General features: G+C 55.4%; 2 protein-coding genes across 13 annotated transcripts; one reads left to right on the forward strand and one right to left on the reverse strand.

Moving 5' to 3' along the window:
- Positions 1–496: 496 nt before the first annotated feature.
- On the forward strand, positions 497–9,230 carry DDX39A (DExD-box helicase 39A). Of its 5 annotated transcripts, none has more exons than XM_027969496.3 (11): positions 497–605; positions 4,554–4,765; positions 4,896–5,023; positions 6,183–6,275; positions 6,637–6,820; positions 7,463–7,581; positions 7,911–8,042; positions 8,138–8,247; positions 8,348–8,492; positions 8,603–8,750; positions 8,861–9,230. In XM_027969496.3, exons 2-11 carry the CDS (start codon positions 4,558–4,560, stop codon positions 8,875–8,877), a joined length of 1,284 nt encoding a protein of 427 aa, XP_027825297.1. In that variant the 5' UTR covers positions 497–605; positions 4,554–4,557; the 3' UTR covers positions 8,878–9,230. The 5 variants fall into 5 exon arrangements, with proteins under 5 accessions (XP_027825297.1, XP_027825298.1, XP_042105742.1 ...); XM_027969497.3 differs by having other exon boundaries at positions 4,557–4,765; XM_027969498.3 differs by having other exon boundaries at positions 535–2,780.
- Positions 8,985–26,922, reverse strand: ADGRE5 (adhesion G protein-coupled receptor E5). 8 transcript variants are annotated; one of them, XM_042249803.1, is made up of 21 exons: positions 26,812–26,922; positions 26,298–26,321; positions 22,383–22,433; positions 22,044–22,163; positions 21,342–21,497; positions 17,976–18,107; positions 17,289–17,435; positions 16,301–16,447; positions 16,167–16,213; positions 15,958–16,035; positions 13,772–13,949; positions 13,579–13,686; positions 12,962–13,176; positions 12,261–12,443; positions 11,086–11,277; positions 10,645–10,871; positions 10,476–10,542; positions 10,248–10,339; positions 9,992–10,160; positions 9,801–9,905; positions 8,985–9,711 (listed from the first exon to the last, which is right to left on the reverse strand). In XM_042249803.1, exons 1-21 carry the CDS (start codon positions 26,849–26,851, stop codon positions 9,682–9,684), a joined length of 2,508 nt encoding a protein of 835 aa, XP_042105737.1. In that variant the 5' UTR covers positions 26,852–26,922; the 3' UTR covers positions 8,985–9,681. The 8 variants fall into 8 exon arrangements, with proteins under 8 accessions (XP_042105737.1, XP_027825293.2, XP_042105739.1 ...); XM_027969492.2 differs by lacking the exon at positions 26,298–26,321; XM_042249805.1 differs by lacking the exon at positions 17,976–18,107.
- Positions 26,923–26,981: the final 59 nt, after the last annotated feature.

The following is a 26,981-nucleotide window of genomic DNA, read 5'->3' on the forward strand; positions in this document are numbered from 1 at the left end:
CTTTCTGTGGTGACGGAAATGTTCTATAACTGCACTGGGCAATTGTCACTCGGGTATCAATCATCAGAACTCATGGGAACGCTCAACTCAGGGCAGGATAAAAAGGCTGGTATCATTCCAAGCTCCCTAGCCTTCTCAGAACCCTTTCAGAACCTCTACACTGCAGGACCACTTCAAAAATTTCTTTCCTCAGCGTAGAGACCATATTTCCTAAGGGCGAGACACTCACCCTGGGCTCACATCACGGCTTCGGTTGCCCGTACTAAATATGGTGGCACACGAGCCGGTTACAACCTCGACCACGTGACGGTACGCTCGCAGACGCCCGCTTCGGTCAGCCCACTCCGGCGCCTACTTTTTGATTGACCAATGAATCGGAGGTATGAGGCACGCCCTTTTCCCCCCTCGACCAATAGCCTCCAGACGCCTTCCGCAGAATCCAATCATCGCTTCCGCCTCTCTTGAATGAAAAGCGAGCGGTCCAGTGAGCTGAGCCGCAGTCGGACCCAGGAGGCAGGAAGCGCAACAGCGCGTGTCGGGGCGCGAGAACGGTAACCGGAGCCGGGTGCTCTCTTCGCAGCACGGGGAAGCGAACGAGGAATCAGGTGAGCGGCTGGCCCAGGCGCGGGGCCGCGGTGCGGAGACGTCGGATCGGCGGGCGAGCGGGAGATAGGAGACGCCAGGAGTTGAGGGAAGGAGACCGGGCGCGAGACAAGGGGAGGCGGGGCGGTTGGGGTGGCCGGAGCGCGCGTTGGCGGCCGTTGGGCGTTAGGGCGCATGCGCGAGGGGCAGACCGGCCGTTGGCGCGCGGGTACGGGTCCGCTTCCGGGAGGGGCTGTCATGGCCGCCTGCAGGCTAAACCCCACCTTGGGGCAGAGTCTGCCTGTTCTTGGAAGCCCGAGACGGTTTGGGGAGGGGTCAGGAGGCGACGCGGGGGTCTGGGGCCGCGGAGCGCGAAGCCGGAGCTGGTAGACGTGGCGATCTTCAAGATCGAAAGACTCTTCCTCCGTTCTTGCTTTGTGTTTCGGGGGAGTGGATTCGTGGTTCCAGAGATGTAGGGCAAAAAGTGATGTTCCAGTAAGGAACAAAGTCTTAAATGAAAATTCTCTTGGGGGGCACTTCAGGGTGACAAGGGTACGCGAAAGGCTCTGAGTTGTTACTTAGTCGTCTGTCAGCTTTCAAGTTGATCAGCTCTTGGGGCCTCTGCCACCTTTTCTGGGTGGAGCAAACAGCGCCAAATCCTGTCCTGATCTAATTTGTTTTGATTTTTAGGTTCTGTCTAGCCAGTCCCTAGAAATTTTTGTGTGTCAAGCTTAGTCTGTCATTAAATTTGTCTCCCCATTAAAACAAAAAGAGTTTCTTCGAACTCTTCTCTTATTTTTTGGAATGCTCATCTCTTTCCGGATTTTAAGCCCAGAGTAGACGACGCTGCGTCTTTAATGTCGAAGGCTCCCCCAGGGTTTGGTCTTTCCCTGTAGGGTGATCCAACCTCTTTTCCCTCTCTAACAATGCTCCCACCGTGGTTAACCCTCTTTGATTTGGTGTCTGGTTTTCCCTGCTGCTGGTCCCTTAACTTATTCCATCTTCTCTGGAGTAACTTGGTCTTGAGCAAATCCTGATTGAGTCACAACTGAAAACCTAATCAGCGATTTCTTATTGTTCAGCGAATTAAGTATGAATGCTCTGGGCCTAACCAGCTTGGTTTTCTGCCTCTTGCTTCAAGCAGCCAGTTCTTTCCAACCCCTGAAAGGGTTTAGACTAGTGGTTTCTGGACCGCCGTTTGCTGGTGCCTTTTCTTCTCTTTGATGCTTGAAGTGAGCGTTCCTGTTTTCACCAGTAGGAATCCTCAGTACTTGTATCGGATTGCCTCTTTCAAGAATCCCATAAGGATACTTGCTTAGCCCCTAAACTCTGCCTTGAGGCCCCGATTCTGATTCCATTCATTCAGCCATTTGCTCTTGAGTGCTTGCTTGTTATGTACTAGGTGCTGTTCTGGGTGCTGGGCTGGCGTGACTGGAGGGGGTGTTTTTTAAGTTGGACCCAACTTTGGAATATGCCATTTTGGAACAACAGAACAGCTTCCCTGATGTTCAGTGGGTAAAGAATCTGCCTGCATTGCAGGAGACATAGAGATGGGGGCTTGATCCATGGGTCAGGAACATCCCCTGGAGGAGAAAATGGCAACCCACTCCAGTATTTTTGCCTGAAAAATCCTAAGAACAGAGGAGCCTGGTGGGCCACAGTCCATGGTGTCAATAAGAGTTGGAGACGACAGAGTGACTAAACACAATGGAAAACGCCTTTTTGAAACAACAGAGGTCTGAAAAAAGTGGGAAAAGCAAGTTGAAAGGTGCTGAGGCATGTTTGAGGCTCAGAAGCAAGGCCTGTGTGTAAGGGTGACGGGGGTGACAAACTGAGTATAGAGGGGGTCAGGTTGTGCTGGGCTTGATAGGCTGTGGTGAAGACTCTGTTGTACTCTGAACACAGTGGGATCCTGTGGAGGGCGTTGAGCAGAGGAGCGGCTTTCTCTGACTTAGCTTTTTTAGGCTCCCTCCAGCAGCTGAGGGGCATTGAGGGGGGAGTGGGAGATGGAAAGCAAGGAGCCCAACAAGGTGGCTTTTGGCATAATCCAGGCAAGAGGTGACAGTGCCTAAGTGGCTATCAGCTGACAATGGCTAAAACGAACTGAAGTATTCCAGTAAAAAGGAATATTCATCAGCCACAAAAAGGAATGGTGTACTGATACATGGCCACACTGTAGAGGAACCTTGAAAAATTATGTGAGTAACAGAAGTCAGACTGTCACATGTTGTATGATTCCATTATATGAAATGTTCCAGGTAGGCAGATTCACAAAAAAGATTAGTGGTTGCCAAAGTAAGTTGGGGGGGCACAGGATGGTAGCCTAAGGATTCAGTCTTACTGACATGAGGAAATGTATGCTAAAGATGACTGTGCAGCAGTTGAAAGTATTTACGACTGCACAAGAAACCAATAAAATGTGCCTTTTCAACAGTGCCTTGTATGGCATGTGAATGTCTCCATAAAGCTGCTCTATAAAAAGAAAGGTGATGGTGGCCTGAGAGCCAGTGACGTAGCAGGGGTGAGAAGTGGCCTGATTGACCTGCTTGGCTTTATTGGCTGTGGGACAGGAAAAGAGAAAAGAGAACAGTTCAGAGAACGGAGTTGCCTTTTCTCAGATGCGGGTTGAGGGGAGAGGTTGTCCATAGAAAGGCCGCAAGGAGGTAGTTAAGGCCCTGGGGCTGCATACTCACAGAGGATGAGTGGCAAAAGGGCCACAAATTGGGCCTGGGACCATCAAGATCCATCTCAGGAAGAGGGACTCTTTTTAGCACTTCCACCCCTTCACTGGGCTTCCCTGAGGGCTGAATGGTAAAGAACCCACCTCCCAATGCGGGAGATGTGGGTTCAGTCCCCGGGTCGGGAAGATCCCCTGGAGGAGGGCATGGCAACCCACTCTAGTATTCTTGCCTGGAAAATCCCATGGACAGAGAAACCTGGCCAGCTAGAGTTCATGTGGTTACAAAGAGAAACGACTTAGCAACTAAATGACAGCAACAACCACCCCCTTGACTGGAGGCTGGGGTGCAACAGGGAGGACAAAAGTATCCTCATGTTTGGGACCCTTGTAGCCTGCACCCACTAGGTGCTCTGTGTGTCTGAATTAAATGAAGCCAGGAAGTGATCGCACTTTGTATTAATTCTTTTTACCATCTTGGCTGTATTCTTACTGGCTCCAGGCCCAATGGGAGGTCTTTTCATGAGAGCACTTAATTATTCCCTTGTGCAAACCACAAATAGCAGGAGCAGCTGGGGCTGGGTAGACACTGGCGAGCTCACAAGCTCCCATCTCTCCAGCATCCTGGCAGTTGCATCTCCAGGCTCAGGGTGGGGTCCTTGGGGAGTGAAGGGGGAGGGGAGTCCTTGAGACTAGGTGGTCTGAGGCTATTCAGTAGAGCTGAGACCTTGAAGCTGAGAAGGAGGCATTTATTTGTTCAGAGACCAGAAGTAATGCAGCAGAGTCATGCCTGTGGGGCTGGGTGACCTGAGTGGGGGTTAGAGGCTCAGTGAGTATCAGCAGCCAAATGAGGCTGGGGTGGCATGGAATGGGGTGGGCAGGGGCCAGTGAGGGAGGTTGCAAGTGGAAAGGAATTGGGGTTTCACTTGATACACCTGTGGTTGTGTCCTGAAGGGTCCCAGGGAGAGGTGAGGCAGCTCAGTGGAGGGTGGTGGAGAGGTGGGCACAACAGTTGGAAGCTGGGAAGTGCCACATAGCTGGAGTAGTGGGACCTGCTGTTGGAGTCAGTGGCGGAGGTGAGTTAGAGAGAGATGGGAGAATGAGGTCCAGTCTTGGCTTCAGTGGCCAGGCGGCCAGACCTGACCCCAGGACCTCACCCGCCTCAGACTTGTGTCAGCAGCTCGCAGCTTCTGTGCAGCCGGCTCCCTCTTCCCCCTCACTCTGGGAATTTTCCTGCCTGCGTCAGTCACCGTTGTTGCTTCTCTGAGCCCTGTTCCCCCTCTTCTGTTCTCAGTAGCATGGCGGAACAGGATGTGGAAAACGAGCTTCTGGATTATGAGGAAGATGAAGAGCCCCAGGCACCTCCAGAGAGCGCTCCACCTCCCCCCAAGAAAGACGTTAAGGGTTCCTATGTTTCCATCCACAGCTCTGGCTTCCGGGACTTTCTGTTGAAGCCAGAGCTCCTGAGGGCCATAGTGGACTGTGGCTTTGAGCATCCATCAGAGGGTACGCATCCCTGGGTCCTCCCTTCCTCGGCTCTCCTCTCACTACTTCGGCGTGGTCCCCTCAGGTGAGGGGCCTGCACGGAGGGAGTGTCCGTCTGGTTTCTGATAGCTCATGTGCTCTCTTCCCTCAGTCCAGCACGAGTGTATTCCGCAAGCCATCCTGGGCATGGACATCTTGTGCCAGGCCAAATCAGGGATGGGCAAGACAGCGGTTTTTGTGTTGGCCACTCTGCAGCAGATTGAGCCCGTCAACGGACAGGTGGGTGGACACCCTCCCTGCTAGGCCCCAGCTTCCTGATGCAGCAGGAATCATGGGTCCTCTTGTTAAAAATCCTTGTTCCTACCTCCTCTTTGTGGACTTTTAAAATTAAGTACGGTACTTAGTTCTACTGGAATAGGAGATGGCAACCCACTCTAGTATTCTTGCTTGGAAAATCTCATGAACAGAGGAACCTCATAGGCTACAGTCCATGGCGTCGCAAAGAGTCAGATGCAAGTGAGCAACTTAGCACACACACACTTAGTTGTTAACCAGTATCACCCCAAAAATGACAAGCCAAGAGGGAAAACTGAGACATGCCCGGTCTGACCACCCGGCAAGATGGCTGTTGCTTCCACATGCGCTTTTCTGGATCGTGCACATACAGGAAGGTGTTCTTACACTGAACACGGTTTTGTTACTGCTTTTATTGCCGACAGGACACAGTTGTCTTCTCATGCTTGAATGTTGTAGTTCACTATTTTGAGGGGGTAATTGAGGTGCGTGCAGGTGTTCTGTTCCTGACATGCTGGGGCACACCTCCCTGGGTGGTATGGGTGCCTGCACCCTTGTTACTGACCTTAGGGTAGGTGGTCTCGGAGGGCAGGGTTTCATGGGACGCTGTGGTGTGGTCTCAGTCCTTGGCAGTGTGGGCCAGGAAGGTGTGGTAGCCTCCCCCTGGTGGCCATAGGCCAGCCACAGGGCAGGCTCGGGAAGCTGTTAGCATGAGCTGTTAGCTAGGTGTCTCCCTGACCTAGGGGGACACATCTGAGTAGCTATAAGGAGATGTAGGGAGGGCTTTCCTGGTGGCTCCAGTGCAGGAGATGGAGGTTCAGTCCCTGGGTTAGGAAGATCCCTTAGAGGAGGAAATGGCAACCATGGACAGAGGAGCCTGATGGGCTACAGTCCATTGGGTCGAAGAGTCAGATGTGACTGAGGGAGTAAACAAAAACAACAAACAGTAAGTCTTATCACCTGCTAGGGAAAAAAATATGATACAGGGAGTGAGCAGCAGCTGATAGACTGGGAGAAGATGGGGCCATGTGGACTGGACCTTCCAGTGGCCCAAAGGGGTGGGGGCTGCCAGGGGACCAGCACCAGGGTGGGCTCTGGCCAGGGGAGGACTTCGGACATTGCCTTGAGGGTCTCTGCCCCACAGGTGACGGTCCTGGTGATGTGCCACACTCGAGAGCTGGCCTTCCAGATCAGCAAGGAGTATGAGCGCTTCTCCAAATACATGCCCAGCGTCAAGGTGAGTCCCCAGGCCGAGTGAGGCATCACGTGGCCCTCTGTAGCCTTGCTGGCCACGGTGCTGGCCCAGCCAGCATTAACCAGGCTTGGCTGCAGCGGCTGTCTTTGAGGTCTGTGGTGGTTTACGCTCCTTAAAAGCCTGATGAATTATGAATGGCCCCCAGAGGCCTGTGCCAGTCTCAGTCCTGGGGCTGCTTTTCAGTGGAGCTGGGGCCAGGCTCAGGCCTCTCCTGTACCCAGGCACCAGGTCTGGGGTGTCGGTGGGGGCTTCTCAGGGTTGTGAACTGAGTGGCCGCAGTCACAAGAGTTGGGTGTGAGCTTTCGGCCACTAGATGGTTGACAGCAGCTTTCCGCCCGCATAGGTGTCTGTGTTCTTTGGGGGCCTGTCCATCAAGAAGGATGAGGAGGTGTTGAAGAGGAACTGTCCCCACGTAGTGGTGGGGACGCCGGGCCGGATCCTGGCACTTGTGCGCAATAGGAGCCTCAACCTGAAGAATGTGAAGCACTTCGTGTTGGATGAGTGCGACAAGATGCTGGAGCAGCTGGGTGAGTGTCTGCGCTGGGGCTGCGGGCTGTGGAGGCCCCTTGCAGCATCCCCGACTTCAGAGCCAGGCCCTGAGAGGGCAGGCCAGAGGTTTCCCCAGAGTGGGGTCGTGTGGGTGGCCGGCAGTCAGGTCTCCTGGAAACAGATTTGCGGGCAAATCCTGGCATTTGGCAGAGTGAACTGCGGCTTCTGAGCTAGATCTTGGAGTGGGACCACATGGCTCAAGATAAGCCGTGTCTGGGCACATGTCCATGTTAGCCAAGGACCGTGGCCTTGCCGCCTGCACTCAGGGAGCCCTGACAGGGCTGGTGGGAACTGGGGCTTGTGCCTGGGAGGCGGCTGCAGCTCTCACTCCAGCGGCTGTCTCTGCCTCAGGCTCCCCACCCTGAAGCGTGGCTGGAGGCGCGCTGGCACGGCTGCTCCGCTCTGGCAGCGTGTAAGTGGATTGCCGCTCCTCCCGCGCCTGTGCTTATTACCCTAAGTCCAGACCCTCAGGCACCTGGGGTTCCCTCCTCCGGCCAGTCTGCGCTCACACCACCCTTGTCATGGGGCCAGCGGCTCCCTGGCACAGGTTGGGAGGGACTGGATCCGGTCTTGGGTGGGGGTCATGGTCTGGCAGGCGCTCACGCCCCATTTCTTGCCAGATATGCGGCGGGACGTGCAGGAAATCTTCCGCCTGACCCCCCACGAGAAGCAGTGCATGATGTTCAGCGCCACCTTGAGCAAGGAGATCCGACCTGTGTGCAGGAAGTTCATGCAAGATGTGAGTAATGGCGGAGAGCTCAGTGCGGTAGCTTCGGCCTCCGAGGGTGCAGGCTCTCGCCGCTCCCCAACATCCACGCTTCCCTCATGGCACAAGCATGCTGGAAGGCCGGCGGAGCCTCTTCCTCTCTTGTCAAACTGGGAGCTGAGAGCTTGGTCTACACCTGAACCAGGCCGAACCTTAGATCCAGCTATTGGGAGACAAGTATTGGGGGTACAGAGGCCTCTTGGAAGTATTGCAGCCACGGAGTCGCTTTTGGAAGGTTCTGGGCAGGCAGAAGGCCCAGAAGTAAGCCCCGCCTGGCTCTTCCTGCTCTCCTCCCTGCACAGCCCATGGAGGTGTTTGTGGACGACGAGACCAAGCTCACGCTGCACGGGCTACAGCAGTACTACGTGAAACTCAAGGACAGTGAGAAGAACCGCAAGCTCTTCGACCTCCTGGATGTGTTGGAGTTTAACCAGGTGATGCTTCTGCACGCCCGTGGCCTGTGCTGGGGTTCTCGGCCTGGGGGAGGGATTCTGGCCCTGACCCAGGTCTGCCCCTCCCTCCCTCGCAGGTTGTGATCTTTGTGAAGTCAGTGCAGCGCTGCATGGCCTTGGCCCAGCTCCTGGTGGAACAGAACTTCCCAGCTATTGCCATCCACAGGGGCATGGCTCAGGAGGAGCGGTGAGTGCGGGCCGCGCTCAGCCCCTGGCAGGCCCCGTGGAGGGGATGCTGCCCAGGGTCCCCGTATCTGATGGCCACCCCTTGTTCCTCTCGCACCTAGCCTGTCGCGCTATCAGCAGTTCAAGGACTTCCAGCGGCGGATCCTGGTGGCCACCAATCTGTTCGGCCGAGGGATGGACATTGAGCGCGTCAACATCGTCTTCAATTATGACATGCCTGAGGACTCAGACACCTACCTCCACCGTGTGAGTGGCCCCCGGGGTTGTCCCTTCCCTCCTGCCCCTTTCTCAGGGTTGGTGTTGGATGGGGACCTCTGTCTATTCTCAGCCTGACCCTTGCTCCTGTCTCCCTGCAGGTGGCCCGTGCGGGTCGCTTCGGTACCAAAGGCCTGGCCGTTACTTTCGTGTCTGACGAGAACGATGCCAAAATCCTCAATGATGTCCAGGACCGGTTTGAAGTGAACGTGGCAGAGCTTCCAGAAGAAATTGACATCTCCACATACAGTGAGTGGCTCAGACAGGGCTGGGGTGCCGGGGTGGGGGGACAGTGGTGGGGCCTGTCCTCACCACCCCCTCCTCACTGGCTTCCCCCGTCCCCCGTGTGTGTCTCACAGTTGAGCAGAGCCGGTAGCCACATGCCCTGACGACCAGAGCCACTCAACTTCCCACGTGCTGCTGCTTCAAGTGCTCTTTCTAGGCAACACTGGGCCTTTCATTTTACTGTTTAAAAGCTGTAGATTTGTGCAAAAATACATTTTTATTATGGAAGTCTGGCTCCCACAGTGTGTGTTTTTGTCAGCTCACTGCATTTCATGGACACCAGGGGCCCATGGCCTGGTCAGTGAGCCTCTGGCCAGCAAGACATGCCCCCTTCTGTGTCAACATGAGATTTAATTCTTGAAGTGTCAACACTGAACGGTTTATACAGATTAAAAAAAAAAAACAATGTCCACAGCCTTCACATCAGTTTGAACCCTCTGCCCTGGGGCAGATGGGCCTTAGTACCATGAGCCTTGTTCGGCAAGGGGCTGAGAAGGGCTCTGCCCCTCTCCCACCCAGCCTCAGTCTTAGCTTACCCTAGAAGCAAAGTCCCAGCACCTTGGCCTCTTCTTCTGTAGCAAAGACAGATGACAGGAAAGGGCCGGGCTGGGCACGAGTCCTCATTCTTTCCGGGCCTGGTGTACTTGAGGGGGCTGCCCCTACCCTGGGTGCTGACCGGGGCGGAGCTGAGAGGCAGCAGAAGTAGGTCCGACCCGCCACCCTTGCTGGGTGTTCAGGGGTTCGGTACCAGACGGTGGCTGTCACCCTCCTCTCCGTGGTGCGTGCGGGGCCCGAGGCAGGAGGGAGCAGAGCAGAGAGGGAGGAGAGGAGGTCATCTGTGTGTGCAAAAGCTGCTGAGGCCACAGGAGCTGCTGGTTTGGCCAGAACTGCGTCTTCACATGCCAGACTCTGAGGGCCTGAGGGCCTGGAGAGAAAGGAGCGCCCTGTCAGAACGGAGCCCAGAGACCCGGGGGCCTTCGGTCCTGCACCCCCTACCGCAGGCTCAGCCCTTACCTGAGTCTGATTGTGGCTAGAGCCAGACGCAGAGGTGGTTGTGGCGAACTCGGAGTACCTGTTCCCAGCAACCATGCAGGCCCACTTGCGGTACTCCTCTCTCACCTGTGGGGCACACGGGCCAGGTCAGGGGGGGGTGGGCCCCAGGACAGGAGGAGGGCCCGGCACCGCCCTCAGCCTGGCCTGCCCACCTTTTTGTTGAGGAGGCAGTACAGCACGAAGAGGAAGAAGCCCTGCAGGCAGTTGAGGATGCTGAAGATGTAGGACAGCACCCAGCTCTCTGGGTCGAAGAGGAGCAGGCCGAAGACCCAGGTGCAGCCCAACACGAAGAGCTGGGCGATGGCGGTGATGGTCAGCACCCTGCGGGGAGGCGGCCGGTTGCAGCTGGGGGCCCCTCCTCACACACCCACCTCTTCTGTCGGCCCCCCTCCCTGCCTGTCTTCTCACCTGACTTTCTTTAATTTCTTTATGTCAGGGTTGATTTCAGAAAACTTCTGAGTGAGTTTCCAGACAGTAATCACAAAGATGATAGCATTGCCCTGGGCAGGAAGCAAAGAATTCAGATTAGGGGGTATCTTTGGAACTCGCAGGGAGAAAGCTGGTAGAGGGGCTCAGTGTGGAGCTGAGTGCTTCAGATTTTCAGGGGTGTGGGATGGGGCGAGGTGAGACAGTTACCAAAACGATGAAGGTCACAGGTCCCACAAAGCTCCAGAGGAAGCCACCCTCGAAATTCAACCAGCAGCTGGGCAAGAAGGGAGGGTCTGGTCAGCACCCAGTAAGTCCAGAGGGGAGCAACGGCTCCGTGCAACCCCCAAGCCCTGGCCTTCCCACCACCTCCGCTCACAATTTCTCGCGGCCATAGCCCTTGCTGTAGGCGCCTGCCGAGATGCCCACGATGATCAAGGGCACGCCGTAACCGATCAGGCAGAGCCAGAGCTTTCTCAGGCCTTGGCCCTGGAACACGCGCACCACGAGGAAGTAGAGCTCCACGCCCTCGAGGCTCATCCAGCAGAAGGCGGCCAGGAAGCAGTAGTGCAGCAGCACGGCCACCAGGCGGCAGCGCGTCCCCACCTGCGGGGCGAGGGCGGAGGGGCGGGGCGGTGACGTCAGCGGTGGGCGGGTCCGGGACTGGACGCAGAAGCAGGGAATGCGCAGGACCATATGCTTCCGCTGAGGGGAGGCCGACCGCCCCACCCAGCTGGAGTAGGCGGAGCTATCCCACTCCCGGCCCTCGCAGGTCTAGCGCCCAGGTGCGAGTGGGGCGCTCCACGGGGCGGGGCCTCACCTCGCCGCCTTCGTTCTCGATGCCCGCCAGGAAGATGGCGGAGCCCACGAAGAGGCAGATGCAGAGGTGCAGGTGCACCGTGGTGCGCGAGCCCTGGATGGGCCGCACCAGCAGGAAGGTGAGGATGCACAGCAGCAGGCAGGCCAGCGACAGCGCCAGTCCCACCTTGGTGATCAAGGCCAGCTTCGGGTCCTAGATGCAGGACGGGCGGGCGGGACTCCATCAGCACCCTGAGGCCTTCCTGCCCTCCTTGTGGGCCTCACCACCCATCCACACCCACCTGGGACCTGGCCTGCAGGACTCTGATCAGGTGGCTCATCTCCCTCCACCTCCACTACCATCAACATCTGAATAAACCTACCATATCTCTCACCCTATATACCACCACCCCCGCACCCATGTGTGCAGCAGGCATCCCCAGTTCCTCTGGATGAGTGCCCCACTACACACCCAGACCTTAGACGATCCCCCGTGTATCCTCAATGGCTGCAACCTTCTTTCTCTACACTGATGAGCCCACCTCTCTGACCCTCATCTCCATCTCATCTCTTGCCCCTCCAACACCTCGCTGCAACTATGAGCTCATCAAAACCCACATTTGTGTCCTTCCTGGGCCTTGGGCCTGGACCACCAGCCTCCCCTACTCTGCCTGACCCATTCCAGGTATTCACATGGCCCAGTGTATCTATGGATCCCTCAGGAGCTTTTAGCAATATTTAACAACTTGATGGAGGTTCCCCAGTGGCTCAGTGGTAAAGAATCCACCTGCCAATCCACTAGGAGATGCTGATTTGATCTCTGGGTCAGGAACATCCCCCGGAAGAGGAAAAGGCAACCCACTCTAGTATTCTTGCCAGGAGAATCTCATGGAGAGAGGAGCCTGGCGGTCTACAGTCTGTGGGGTCATGAAAGAATTGGACACGACTTAATGACTAAACAACAACTTGCTGGGGGTGGGCCATCAGAGGGGCACTGGCTGAAGTAAGGCCCGTGGTGCCAGGCCACTCTCTCTAGTTGCTGAGTCATGTGGAGGTCTAGGGGTCCCAAGCAAGGGGCTGCATCTGGTCTGTGCAACCACGCGGAACCTTTTGGACCATTCCACTGAAACCAGCTGCCTGTCCCGCCTGAGCCAGCCGTGCCACAGTGGGTTTCTGAGGATGGCCCCGTCTGCTCACCTCCACGTCATAGTGGGCCATGAGGATGGCAAAGCTGCTTAGGTGGCTGCACTGGCAGGTGACGCTTCCGTTGCCGCTGCCCATCCTCCAGCAGCCCGAGGTGGCCCAGGACCCGTTCCCGTTGCCGTCATTCTTCCAGAAGGCACAGATCAGCTCCTGCCGTGGCTTGAGCTCAGGCTGTTCCTAGGGAGAGGTGGTCATAGAAGTTAGCCTGGAACCCTCTCGTGGGTACTGGGCTTGGGTGGACCCCAAAGAGGACTGTGTGTGCCAGGCCAGGGGACCTGGGAGTGAACTGGGGAGACAGAAATCCCTGTCCTTCTGGGCTGACATTCTAGTGGGGGAGACAGACAGAAAATAATACACCTAATAAATAAGTAAACTAGATAGTGTGTTAGCAGGTGCTGAATGCGAAAGAAAAGAGCAAAGGGGAAAGGTGGGGTGTGATTACAGATTGTAATTTAAACAAGCAGGTCCAGGAAGGCCTAGAAGAGTAGGGGACATGTGAACGAGTTGACAGGTTAAGGACTGAATCGTGGCGGAAAGGTGTCCCAGGCAGAGGGCACGTGTCAAGGCCCTGAGGCACGTGTAAGGAAGCAGCACAGTGCATGGGGGTGGGGGAACGGAAGCTGCTGAGAGACCACAGGGACCTTGGCTATGGGGTGAGCAGTGTGGCTGATTGCCCTCCCCACCCCAGGACTCACATGGAGGGTGAAGGCAAAGGAGACATTGGAGTCGAGTTTCTCAGTGTTGGGGTTGCTCAGAAAGACAGAGCTGACCGCTGAGAGAAGCGTGACCTTGGCACCTCGGACAGGACTCTCGTAGGTCTCTTTCAGCTTCTCCAAGTCCAGTTTCAAAGAGGCATTGGCCAGCAGTTTTTTCATGTTCAGACTGGAGAGGATGCCCACCACGGAGGGGCCTAGGGGACAGACATGCTGGCTCCCTTCTGCTCTGCTTGCTTCTGTGCCCCATCCTTCCTCTGAAGATGTCTAATTCAAGCTCGCCCGTCTGCCATGATGCCCAGAGTCCCGCCCCAAGGCTCAGCTTCCTGTGGCTGCATATTCTGAAGCTGTGTTGTTCAGTCCCTCAGGCATGTCCGACTCTTTGCGACCCCATGGACTGCAGCACGCCAGGCTTCCCCGTCCTTCACCATCTTCTGGAGCTTGCTCAAACTCACACCCATTGAGTCAGTGATGCCATCCAACCATCTCATCCTCTGTCGCCCCCTTTCCTCTTTCCCTCAATCTTTCCTGTATCCTAGCCATATCCTAGCTTCTCCCTCCCTTTCCCTGGAGTGCCCGCTCTGGGTGCCTGCCATTACCTGACTCCCCGGCTGCAGCTGCCACAGCCCAGTCCAGCAGTATCCGTGCATGGCTCTGGCCCACGGTGACGTTTCCTTTCCCCTGCTCCTGGACCACCAGGGACAGCTCTGAGAAGAGAGGGTACAGTGATCGGGGGCCCTGGGTGTGGGAGGGGGTCCTGGGGGGCTGGGGTGGAGCAGGACGTGGTCTCACCTGTGTCATCATCCGAACGGTAGGTGAAGGAGCCTTTAGGTATGGCTCTGGCCAGGGTCCTCAGGATCTCTTCGAGGCCTGAGAGCAGGTGAGTGGCTGTGACGTGCTTGGAAGACTGACCCAGTGACTCCAGGTCTCCTGAGTTTTTCAACAGGTCATCCACTGACCCGATGAGGTCCTGAGGGTGACGAGTGACAGCTCCTGGGTTACTGTACCACAAGGGCTGCCTGACGGACCCTGGTTTCTCGCCTCCCCTCACTCCACCCCCACAACTGGAGAGCCCCCTGGGTGGCTTGGGGGACAGAACCAGGGGAATCATCAAGACACAGCAGTGGCCAGAAGATGAGTAAGGGGATTGAGCATGTGCCTGTGTGCGCGCATTACAACAGCAACTGCGCTTAACAGTTATCACGCACTGGCTTTACGTCAGGCCCTGTTCTAAAGTCTGCGGCTTTTCTGGTGGCTCAGTGGTAAAGAACCCACGTGCCAATGCAGGAGACGCGGATTCAGTCCCTGGGTCAGGAAGATTCCCCCGAGAAGGCAATGGCTACCCGCTTCAGTATTCTTGCCTGGAGAATCCCACAGACAGAGGAGCCTGGCAGGCTACAGTCCATGGGGTCGCAAAGAGTTGGATATGACTACGCATGCAGGCAGGCACTTTCTAAGTCTGCAATGCCCGAAACAGTTGCCCTGAGCCCCAGATGTCACTTGAAATATGGCTCCACGTTGAAATGATAATAGTTTTAATCTATGGGGTTAAATGCAATTTTCACATTAATTTCACTTGTTTACTTCTTTTTTAAACAATTAGTTTTTTAGTTGAAGGATAATTGCTTTATAGAATTTTGTTGTTTTCTAGCAAACCTCAACATGAATCAGCCATAGGTATACATATATCCCCTCGCTTTTGAACCTCCCTATCTCCCTACACATCCCACCCCTCTAGGTTGATATAGAGCCCGTTTGAGTTTCTCTATGTCTGCTTCTCCATGGCTGCCCTACCGTTTTTCTAGATTCCGTATATGTTAATATACAATATGTATCTTTCTCTTTCTGACTTACTTTATTCTGTATAATAGGCTCTAGTTTCATCCACCTCATTAGAACTGACTCAAATGCGCTCCTTTTTATGCCTGAGTAATATTCCATTGTGCATATGTACCACAGCTTATCCATTCATCTGTCAATGGACATCTAGGTTGCTTCCGTGTTCTAGCTATTGTAAACAGTGCTGCAATGAGCAATGGGATACATGTGCCTTTTTCAGTTTTGGTTTCCTCAGGGTATATGCCTAGGGGTGGAATTGCTAGGTCATATGGTGGTTTTATTCCTAGTTTTTTAAGGAATCTCCATGCCATCTTCCATAGTGGCTGTATCAATTTACATTCCCACCAAAAGTGCAAGAGGGTTCCCTTTTCTCCACACTCTCTCCAGCATTTATACTTCTACTCTAAATTTATTATTTACCTTTATATTTTAAAAATGCAGCTACTGGAAAAATTCAAATGACATAAAGGGCTCACATATTTCTCTTTTAAAAAATTTATTATTATCATCTTTTTAGAGGCTCAATATTTCTACCAGGCCAAGCACATATGACATATAGTATTTATATTGTATGCCAGGCACTTTTCTTTGAGACTCACTCCTATTAGTTCATTTAAACCTTTTCCCCAACTGGATGAAGCAGGTACAATTTATGAAGTGAGGCAACTGAGGCTCAGAGAGGGGGAGTCACTTGCCTGAGGTCACAAAGCAAGAACTGGCAGTGGGTGGGATGAGGGGTATTTGAACTCTGTGGCCTTGCTCCAAAGGTGAATTCTCAACTGCTCCATTCCACTGACATTATATTCCTCTCAAACGTGTGTGTGTGTGTGTGTGTGTGTGTGTGTGTGTGTGTGTGTGTATGGGCTTCCCTGGTGGATCAGTGGTAAAGAATCCACCTACTAACGCAGAAGACACGGCTTGGGTCAGGAAGATCCCCTGGAGAAGGAAATGGCAACCTGTTCCAGTCTTCTTGCCTGGAGAAGTCCACGGACAGAGGAGCCTAGAGGGACTGAGCAACTAAATAACAGCAATCTGTGACTTTTGTATACAGATGTATCCATTTGACCAGAGGCCTCTGCTTGGGCATCTGCACTCACACTGAAACATCCTCCAGCCACCCCCCACTGTCCTGCCCTTACCTGCATGGATTTCTTGGCCGTGGCTGGTTTGAAGTCTCTGCTCATTTCCTGGACTCTTTCGAAGAAGGCAGAGAGTCTCTGGAGAGAGGGGAAAGGTGGGGAAGTCAGAGAGTTTCATCCTGGGTGGGGGAGCTTCGGGGAAAATGAGTGATCAGGGTGAGCTGGTTGGAGGGATTTTTTTGCTGCTGGTCCCCACTGGGTCCACTCACCTGGCTCTTGATTCCAGGGGGAGCCATCCAGGCAGGGAAGGAGATCTCTGCAGGGGACAGGACAGCAGTTCATTAGCTGTGGCAGTGTCTGTGTTTGCTATGGGCGGGGCCTGGGGTCAGGGCAGGACAGGTACCTTCGCAGATGGTGATCATTTGCTTATCCTGGAATCCAGGTTTAGGCACCCAGCCTTGGTGGCAGTGGCACGTGTATGAACCCACAGTGTTAACACAGATGGTGGAGTTGTGACACCGATGCTCCCCGGAGCTGCACTCGTCCTTATCTGGGGACAAGAAGGAGGAGCTCAGGCTCTGCCCCAGCCTTGTGAGGCCCCTGTCTTCCTTGTGCCCCTCTTTTTCCCATATTAGTCCCCCAGGAGGTGACACCACCCGGTGTCCACACATCCTCGAGTGGCGAACACTAAGCTTATTTATGGGAAGTGTGCAGAGTTCTGACACACAGCAGATGAGCCCCGCACAGATAGGCAAGCTGTGAAAATACTGAAGTATCTTTTCTAGCGATTAGAAAAGACCCTGATGCAGCAAGAGGAGAAGGGGACGACAGAGGATGACATCACCTACTCAATGGACATGAGTTTGAGCAAACTCTGGGTGACAGTGAAGGACAGCCTGGGATGCTGCAGTCCATGGGTTGGCCAAGAGTCCGACAGGACTTAGCAGCTGAACAACAGTTAGCTGCTGCCTAGAGTCCCTGGGAGCTTTCCCCTTTGTACCCCAGCTCCTTCTCCAGGACCCCCCAGATCTTACATTCAATTAACACATTAATCACATTTAATTAACAAGAATAAAAGCCTCGCATAGCAGGACACCTCCAGCATCCATTCTGTTTGGTTTGTGTGGGTGCCACTGAATATGTGATCAGATGTTTTGAGTGTAGGCTCCCAGGTAGCTCAGTGGTAAAGGCGCTGTCTGCCAGTGCAGGAGCCCCAGGAGATGTGGTTTAATCCCTGGGTCGGGAAGATCCCCTGGAAGAGCAAATGGTCGCTCACTACAGTATTCTTGCTGGGATAATGCCATGGACTATAGTCCATGGGGTCGCAGAGTCGGACAAGACGACTTGAGCATGCACGCACACTCCAAGAGTGTAGCATCTGAGCTCCAAACCTTCACAGACAGTGTTGTTTGGGCCGTTGGGGGATCCAGCAATAGGCTTCCAGCCGGGGCGGCAGCGGCACTCATAGCCGCCCACGGTGTTGAGGCAGTGGGTGGAGTTGTGGCATGGCTTTTTCCCCGAGGTGCATTCATTCACATCTGAGGACAAAGCCAGAGGGTCAGTGTCACCGCCACTTCCGCTTCTCACTGCCCAGTACCAAGGACCCCACTGTGACTGCACGTGCCAGCACCTGGTGACCTTCAACGGGACTCTTAAAACACCTGTAAGATGGGCGTGGTAGGGGCCATGGTCCTCAGTTTATAGGCAGAAAAACTAGGAGTGAAACTGAGCCACAGGGGCTGGACTTCCAGACCAAGGGTTCTTGCCTCCGGGGCCCTGGACCAAGGTTCCCCTTCTAGGAACCGGAAGTGAGAGCTTCCTCTGCTCGAATGTGACAGATGCGGAAGGGGTGAGGTCTGGGAGATGTTCACAGAGCCAAGTTTGAGGCCCGAAGTCTCTGCTGTCTCCCTGGTCCGTGGTGGGACCGTTCGGGGAGGCGATCCTCAGGCAGGGCCCTGGCAGACCCCTGTCGTCACAGGAACCTGAGTCTCTTCTCTCTGCTGCTCGGGCTCCAGGAACTGCCTCGGCTCCTTCCCTCGCTCCAGGCCCGCCTCACCCTTTCTTGCTGAGGTCTCTACCTGTGCAATGTCTCAGGTCATCTGGGTTGAACTCCAAGCCGGGTGGGCACTGGCAGGTGTAGTTGCCCTGGGTGTTGATGCAGATGCTGCGGCCTTTACAGACTCGGGGTCTGTGCTGACATTCGTCCACGTCTGCAAGGGGAAGGAGAGCGTGATGGATACCTGCTGCTGTGGACAGCCTTTGGGCCTGGAGTTTGGCCACGTTTTCTGGTATAGAAGGATCCAGAAGGGCCCACTCTCTCTTCCCTGGTGAGTGGGGGCCTTTCCTCATTCACATGGAGGCATCCTATGGTGAGCATGGTGGCCCAGACGTTCTGTTGTCCAGATGTGGCCAGAAGTGGCCCAGTCCTCCCCGTCTGCCAGCTCTGGCTCCCTCAGCCTCCCTGGGAAGCTCCCAGCTTGGACAGGAACATAACAGCTGCCTGTGTCCCAGTCTGAGGATTTGGACGAAGGACTGGGTGGGCCTTCCTGGGAGCTGAGCGCAGCTGCGTTCCCTCAGCAGGGCCCATCTTGGCTCCTAGTGATGGACTTTGTGCTGACTCCCCCAGGGCGAGTGCTGCCATGAGTTCTCCTTGGATCCTGCAGACTCCAGCAAGACAGCACTCTCCTGTCCTTGCTAACTCTGAGGCTCCAGCTCCATGAAGATGGACCAACATCCACCCCTGAGTCAGGCAGCTCAAGGACAATCTTTTGGGGCAGTGGCAGGGAAAATGAGAATAACAGAAAAAGGTCAGGGACACCCAGGCAGTGGGCACCAGGCTGTGCTCAACAGTGGGGCTGATGTCTGGCCAGGCAGCTTTGGGGCTATGAAGGTACCTTTTTCTGATTCCCATGAAGGCTTCCCACAGACTGACAGGAAGTGGTAAGAATCCATATCTGAGCAAAGTTCACAATGAGCAAAGGCTGGGTGGCTGAAGCAGGGAGCAGGTGCCCTTGGGTGAAGGGTTGCAGGTGTTTCTGCCCTCTTGGCACTTGGCCTCCCACTAGAGATGCAGGCCTGTGCATCCTGCTGGGTGGGGCTCAGCCTCCACCTTCTGTCCCCATGTTGTCTGGGTCACTGTGGGGCCCGGATTGGTCTCCTCAGCAAAGGGTCAGGCCAGGGGCAGTGGTCTTCAACGACGTCTCATCATCTGGTCCAGATGGAAGCCTCTTTGTTCAACTGGCTCTTGCAGCAGGTTGGGGGTTGATGCCACCCTGGGACACCCCTGACACAACATCCTCCCAGGCCTTGGTCATCAGAACTGCCTCAGGTCTGTGAACTGGAATTACTGGGGAGGGTCAGGGTGGAGCCTTGGCTGGGGTGGGGAAATAGATGGAGGCTGAGAAGCTGAGATGTGGGGTCAGGGTGACAGAAGGCGTCTTCTCCAGGCAGCTTGCTGGGCCAGGGGCATGGCCAGCCAGGGACACTGGGCTGTTCCTTGAATCTCCTCCTTCAGTATTTCTAGACAGGTCCCCAGAGTCCACCACAACCCAGGTGTCACAGAGGCCCCAGTGGGGGCAGGTCTCCTCCCAGCAGTCATTAACAATGGCAAGAGGACAGATAAGGCTCTGGGACACACGGTGCTGTGACCACACTGAGTACCTTGAATGTCACCCCTCCTTTGTTTTATGCAAATAAGATGCCACATGACAGTGGGGTGGATGTTCTGAACATTCAGAAGAGCCCCTCTGCAGAGGTTCTGAGCCTTGGGGTTCAGAGAGGGCTGGGAGACCAGGCAGATGCACAGGACGGCCCTCTGATGCCAGAGAAACTGGGATGAGGAAGCCAGGTCTGCCCATAGCAGACCCCATGGCCTGGACACGGATGGACACGTGCTCAGGTGCAGCAAAGGCTGCAATGCTGAAACGGGGGTGCACAGACAGTCCAGCTGAGCCCGCCAGAGAGCTAGGTCTTCAGGCGGCAGGCCTTAGTCCCAGTCAGTAGGCTGCTCTCCGCCTGGCACCCTCCTTGAGCCCCTTGGAGGTCCCTCTCCCAACTCACTCTTGTCATACGTCTCTAGAGGAACTCGCAACAGTGGGTGGGCGGCACACCAGTCCAGGCATACTGAGCGGGATCCATGACCACCATGTACTGTTGTGCAGGCTGATCACTGCACAAGGGTATCCAGCCAAGGAGGCAGGTGAAAACCAGCTCACACTCCATTCCCCAAACACACGGTTCAGTGAGACGACAGGGAACTTTTCCCTATTCACGTGAAGGCTCTGGCCAGGCCACATGTTTCAAGCACAACATCCACCCACAGAGGACCCTGTGAACCAGCAGAGACCCCACAGATGCAGGACCCCTCTTTCCTCCCACCAGGGAAGCTCTGCTGCCCTCTATCTGCAGGGCAGGAGGGAAGGGGCTGGGACCAAGATTGCAGGCTCTTTTCTGGGCAGCAGAGGGGGTCAAAGGACCCTCCTCAGAGTCCTCTGGATCCTGGGCTCAGCCCCCTTCTCACCTCCCACCTTCCCTCTCCTCCCCTCCCCATCCTCTGTATTCAGGTCTAACCATCTCCATGGAGCCCTCTCTGGAGTTCTGTCTGCCCACTGCTGGTCTCCTCTGCCCCTTCCCCTGCCTATCTTCTCCCACTGGAAAGGGGGCAAAGCCTAGTAATGTGTGGAGGCCAGGCTCATCCTGGGTCCCTGGTGAGGGAGTGGACAGGACAGCTGCTCCTGAGCACCCACCCTGGGGCACAGCCCCCAGGGATGCCCATCCTGGAGAGGGTGAGTTAGATCATGATGACCATAATTTAAAATGCCAACGGCCCTCACTGTTTTGTGCTTTGTTATCCTTCTTATTATTATTTATACGCCAACAACTCTATGAGGTAAGCACCATTGTCACCCCCTTTTTACAGATGGGTAAACTGAGGGACAGAGCACTGAAATAACTTGTCCAAGATCACACAGTTAGTAGTAAAAGGCAAAGCTACTTTTGTTGTTATCTGAAAAAGACACTCTTTTTGTTTGTTTGTTTAAAGCATAAACTCACAATTATATTTCTCACATGTTAATGACTTTTTGTTTTTGGCTGAGCTGTGCAGCATGTGGGATCTTAGTTCCCTGGCCAAGGATTGAACCCATGTCCCGTGTATTGCAAGGTGGATTCTTAACCACTGGACCACCAGGGAGGTCCCAAACAGTGATTTCTGAATCAGTATCCTGGTTAGTGTCACACAGAGAGAGATCAGGGGGCGAAGCCAGGACCTGGGTCCCTGCTTCATCATGCCACCCTGCCTCTCTGCAAGCGTCACAGGCATAGGTACACCTGTCCCAATGCAGACCTGGGTGCCACCCCTGAAACCAGGATGCTGCAGGAAGGGCTCAGCATCTGAGGCCCCAGACCTCAAGGACGAGAGGCGGGAAACGCAGCCTCATTCTTACCTCGACATGTGTTCTCACTCTCATTCTGGAAGACCGCTGGCCCAGAAACAGGCTCATAGCCTGGGCTGCACGTGCAGTAGTAGCCCCCTTCCGTGTTCTGGCAGTCTGCTGAGCTTCCGCAGTCCACCGGCGAGGGCGGGCCACACTCGTTGATGTCTAGAGCACAACAGGGCAAAGGGTCACCGCTCAGAGGCACGAGTTTGGTCAGTGCAGAGATCCCCAACCCCTACCTGACTCCCCAGCTTTGGGCCTGAAGTTTAATCACTATCTTTTTAGAAAGAATTAGACTCTCAGGCCATACTGCTGAGACTGGGCTGTGGCTGGAGCAAGCCATTCCTGAAGCTTGTGCAGTCAGCTCTGTTCTTCCTGGCCCTCTGGCTGTCATCCCGGATTTAGACACAGTGGCAAGTGCTGAACTGGGCTGTGGGTAGAAGCCCTGTGTCCCCCTCCTCAGTCCTGAAAGGACAAACTGAGGCACAGACTCCAGACTCCTGGAGACCCAGCTGCCCTCTCTCCAGGAAGCCATGCATATTCACGTCTCATCTCTCCATCTTCATCTTTTCCTTTCTCTTTTTTTCTGTCCTTGATGTTGGACCTGAGGACAAAGGCTGAGGCCCCCAACCAACACCCATGTCCCCCAGAAACACTGGACTGTACCCTACAATCTCTGCATGTCACGCCATCACCCCCAAGCCGCTGTACCGTCACAACTCTCCAAGGGGTTGGTGAAGATCTCCCCAGAAAAAGAAATGAATCCTGGAGCGCAGCGGCAGGCAGTGCCATTGACACATGAGGAGTTCGGAGGGCACCACAGAGCGCAGGCTGTGGGGATGGAGACCTTGGTCAGAAGGTGAGGGCTGAGCCAGGGGCTGGGGACAGGGACAGGATCAACTCCAGGAGACAGGGTGCTGGGGAGGCGTGACCCTGGCCTTCCCCCCTGTAACCGGTTTGTCTCCTGCTTGGGCTGAGGGGTGCGGGCGGAAGTCTAGGGCCTCTTCCCCAGGCTCCAGCTGTGGACCAAGTTGCTCCCAGCAGACTCACCCTTGCTGTTCTGGGATCCAACTTCCGACAGAGTCAGCAAGAAGCACAACACTGGAACAGAGAGGGCGGGGCGTCAGAGGGGCCACGGAGCAGGGAAGGGCAGATGCAGTCCCCAGAGTAATGCAAACGAGGAAGAGGGGGCTCTCGGCCCCTCCCAGGCTTGGGCTCTATCTCTGTCCGTTGCTCAAGGAGAAAGTGGGTATGTGGCATCTGCCTGCGAATGAACACCCACGGCCAGGGGATCTGCCACCTGTCACCTGGAGGTGGGTTTCAGAAACTGAGGGATGGCAAACTTCCCTGGTGGCTCATGATAAAGAATCCACCTGCCAGTTCCGGAGACATGGGTTCAATCCCTGGTCTGGGAAGAGCCCACGTGCCATCACTACGGAAGGCCGAGAACCCTCGAGCCTGTGCTCCACAGCAAGAGAAGCCGCCACAGTGAGAAGCCCAGAAACCACAGCCAGAGAGCAGTTCCCATGAGCCATCACTAGGGAAAGCCTGTACCCAGCAACAGGCTAAGCACAGCCAGAGAGAAAGAAAGAAACTGAGGGATGAGGAAGAGTCCCAGGCACGAGGGGTCCCAGCTCCCGGCGACCTGTGTGGGCAGCAGCTCAGTAATCAGACTGGAGCCAGGCGGCCCCAGGTCTCATCCTGGACTGTGGTCAGGCAACCTCATCTCTCAGAGCCTCAGCTTCCCCTTCTGCGGAGTGGGGGTGATGACAGGACCCATTTGCTAGAGTACTGTGAGAATTAAGCCTGCAGATATCGCCCGGTGCATCAGAGTGTACTGTCATCAACGTTTCTTTTCTTTAAGCTATATTGGAGCATAGTTGATTTATAGTGTTGGGTTAATTTCAGGTGAACAGCAAAGTGATTCGGTTACACGTGTACATATATTCATTCTTTTTTCAGATTCTTTTCCCATAGAGGTTATCACAGAATGTTGAGTACAGTTCCCTGGGTAATGTTTCTTTATATAAGGAGGGGGCTGGATCAGGCAGTTTTCTCAGATTCCACCCCCAACCCTGAATTAAGATCCTCCAGCTCCCATACCCTTCCTCAGGGACACAGGTCCACCCACCCCACACCCGTGTCGGTCAGTCCTGGCGGCTGTCTTGGGACCCAGTGGCGATATTTCACCTTGGGCTCCCCCTGCCCCGACCCCAGCGCACAGGAAGATGCTGTGGGTTCACACTGGGGATGTTGCTGGAAGGGGGTCCTCTCTGGCTGTACTTACCACCCAGGGGCACCCCACTCTCAGGGCCTCTTCAAGTCATCAGGGCCTTCAGAGATGGGGATCTCCTTACAATTCCCCAAAGAGAGAGAGACAAGAAGACATGGGGAGAAAATAGAGATGAGAGAGAGGGAGGAAGAGAGAGATGGAGACAGATGAGGAGAGACAGATGGAGAGAAAGACAAAGGCAGAAGTTCAGGCAGTGATAGGGAGAGATGGCCAGTCCTAAAGGAAGTCAACCTTGCATACTCGTTGGAAGGACTGAAGCTGAAGCTCCAGTAACTTTGGCCACTTGAGGGGAAGAGCCGACTCATCGGAAAAGACCCTGATGCTGGGAAAGACTGAGTGCAGGAGAAGGGGGTGACGGAGGATGAGATGGTTAGATAGCATCACCAACTCAATGAATATGGATTTGAGCAAACTCCGGGAGACTGTGGAGGACAGAGGAGCCTGGCATGCTACAGTCCATGGGGTCGCAAAGCGTGGGACACGACTTAGTGGCTGTGCCACGAGAGAGAGACAGGCAGAGAAATAGGGAACTCAGCAAGAGAGAAACAGATTGGACAAAGAAACACAGAGATGTGGAGATTGAGAGCGAGACAGGCAAACAATTAGGAGGCGGGGAATGGAAACAAAGGGGGAGGGAGGAGGAGGACAGTGCAGCCGCAGGGACAAGCACGGAGGGCCTGGGGGAGGCACCCAGTCCCTGCCCACCTGGGAATGCTATAGGAGGCAGCACAGACCCCAGCAATCCAGGGAGACCCAGAAGGGGGCAGTGGGCGGACGGATGGGGGCAGGAGGAAGGGCAGGAGTGAGTCACTTCCTGGGCCAAGGGAAAGCATGACTCACAGCTTGTCGCCCCTGGAGGGAGCTTCCAGGGGAATTCTGGGGTCTGTCATTGTGAGCACCGCTTGAAGGGCCGTGAGGGGTCAGCAGACCGGAGGGTCCCCTGGCCACTCAGTCCCTAAATCCAAACTTGATACCCTCAGGTTGGCGGTGGGCATAGAGTCCCTCCCAGAAGCCCTCTCAGCAAGGGTAAACCGAGGTTGGAATGCCCTTCCCCTTCCTTGTTTGAGGATTTCTCTCGTCCTCCTCTCTGGTCACAGGGCTTGGCTAGCTCCCCCCCTCAGCTGGGACTCAGTTCCTCTTTGCAGGACAGCCCCAAAATTACTGCCGCCCCCCCCTACCCCACCCCACCACCGCAGCGAGATGCAGCCTGGGCTGATTCGTCCCCATTTCCCAACTTCCTGCTCACAACTGCCTTGTTTGTGTCCATTCTGCAGATGGAATTGAGGCCTGGAGCCCAGAAAAGGCTCAGGAAGAATCTGGTGAACAGAGGAGCTTGGGAAAGTTGGAACTGGGGCTTCCCTGGTGGTTCAGTGATAAAGAATACACCCGCCAGTCCAGGAGACATGGTTTTGATCCCCGAACTGGGAAGATCCCACACGACGAGGAGCAACTAAGTGAGCCACAACGACTGAGCTTGTGCCCTGGAGCCCGGGAGGCACCATTACTGAGCCCGTGTGCCTCTAAGAGCGGCCACTGCAACGAGAAGCCCATGCACCGCGAAGAGACGGTAGCCTCGCTGACAGCGACTAGAGAAAAGTCCTCGAGGCAGTGAGGACCCAGCAGAGCCAAAAACAAATAAAAAACAAACAGTGACAACACTGAAAAAGGTGGAATGGGGTCCGGCTTCCCAGATCCCATTTCCCAGCGTGGGGGTGGGACAGCTCTTCTGAGCCCCGTGCCTTCCGCCAGGGCGGGGTTGGGCTCTGCTCCCCCACCACAGAGGCTCCCAGGCCATGATTTCTCCATCTGGGTCCTTGGAAGTCACCCAAACAGGAGCTGGGAGAGGAGCTGCTGGTCATCTGCGCCCAGTCCCATCTGGTTCGCATTCCCTCTGGCGAGCCCTGAGGGGTTAGATTCCTGGGGTGGGGGCAAGGCGGGCATCCTCTTTTTCTCCTCCTCCTCAGACCCTCCAGTCTCCCCCAAGACCCGCCAGTGAAATAATAGCGTGCGTATGCTCAGTTGCTTCAGCTGTGTCTGACTCTTTTCAACCCTTATGGACTGTAGCCCACCGGGCTCCTCTGTCCATGGGATTCTCCAGGCAAGAGTACTGGAGTAGGTTGCCATGCCCTTCTGCAGGGAATCTTCCTGACCCAGGGATCCAACCCATGTCTCCTGCATCGCAGGTGGATTCTTTACCGCTGAGCCAATAAAAATATTGTTTACTTAATTCTTCCTGTGAACCAGGAATAGTTTGCTTTGGAACTCACTTAACACAGCCCAATAAGGTGAAGATCGGTCTTACTCCATTTTACAGATGTGCAAAGTGAGGCTCAGAGGCAGTGAGATTCAGCTCCAGAGACACACCGCTCCCCCCCTCCATCAGGTGTGACCCACACAGACTCCTCTTTCTAGCTTCCCTGCCTGGGAGCCACTGAGCTTATGCCTGCCAACCTGGGCCAGCACAGGGAATCCCGTCCCAGGGCGACCTGGGAAGCCCTGGTTGGTACCCCAAGCGCCATTTCTTCATTCTCTTTGTTGTTTGGTTGCTTAGGCAACCAGCTGCCCAGATAACCGTTAGAGCCACCCTGGGTGGGGCGGGAAGGGAGGCCCTGGGGAAGTCACAGCAAAAGTTCAAACCTGCCACCAGCGCCGGTAAAATCTTTTCCACCCACCTGCAGCTGAATCCCAGCTGGATCCTGGGGAGCAAGAATGAGGGTCTCTGGGGCTGATTTTGCCACTGAGACAGTGTGGGACATGTTGGGGGTACCCTCACCTGGCAGTGAAGAGGTCCCGCCCCCCAGTCCTCTAGCCCCCCAGCATCTCCCTACAACCCGTGTTAAGAGCCGCCACCTGTGTGTGTGTGAGAGAGAGAGAGACAGAGAGGGTCTCAGCACTCCCTTTTTGCCCCTCCTCCTTTCCCAAACCTGTCTCCCACTTTGGGAGCAGTTCAGAGGGCTCAGGGATTTCTCTGGGAGACAGGGACAGGCTCTAGAAAATGCCGGAGGATCCTGCCACGGTGTGGGGGTGCCTGGCCCCTGGCCCCAGGCCCCCTCAGCACCCGCCCCCACGCCCCCTTCCAGGCTGGCCCCAGAACTGCCAGCTGCACCTCGCATTTCTCCAGGGAAAAGAGGGTGCGGGGGCTCCCTGGCCGCTTGCCCTCACCCCTCAGGGCCCCAGAGCGCTCACCGTGGAAGAGAAGAAAGGGGCCACCGTGGGGGCCTCCCATGGTCCGAGCTGCCGCAGGGGAAGCAGAAGATGGGGCAGGGCTGTTTCTGTCGCCGAGCTGGGCAGCTGTGCAAGCTTTCCCAAGGCCCGCCTGGCCTTTATAAAGGGGGGCGGGGGAGCCGCCGCGAGCC

Source organism: Ovis aries, chromosome 5 (genome assembly GCF_016772045.2).
Source record: "Ovis aries strain OAR_USU_Benz2616 breed Rambouillet chromosome 5, ARS-UI_Ramb_v3.0, whole genome shotgun sequence".
NCBI classification, from domain to species: Eukaryota; Metazoa; Chordata; class Mammalia; order Artiodactyla; family Bovidae; genus Ovis; species Ovis aries.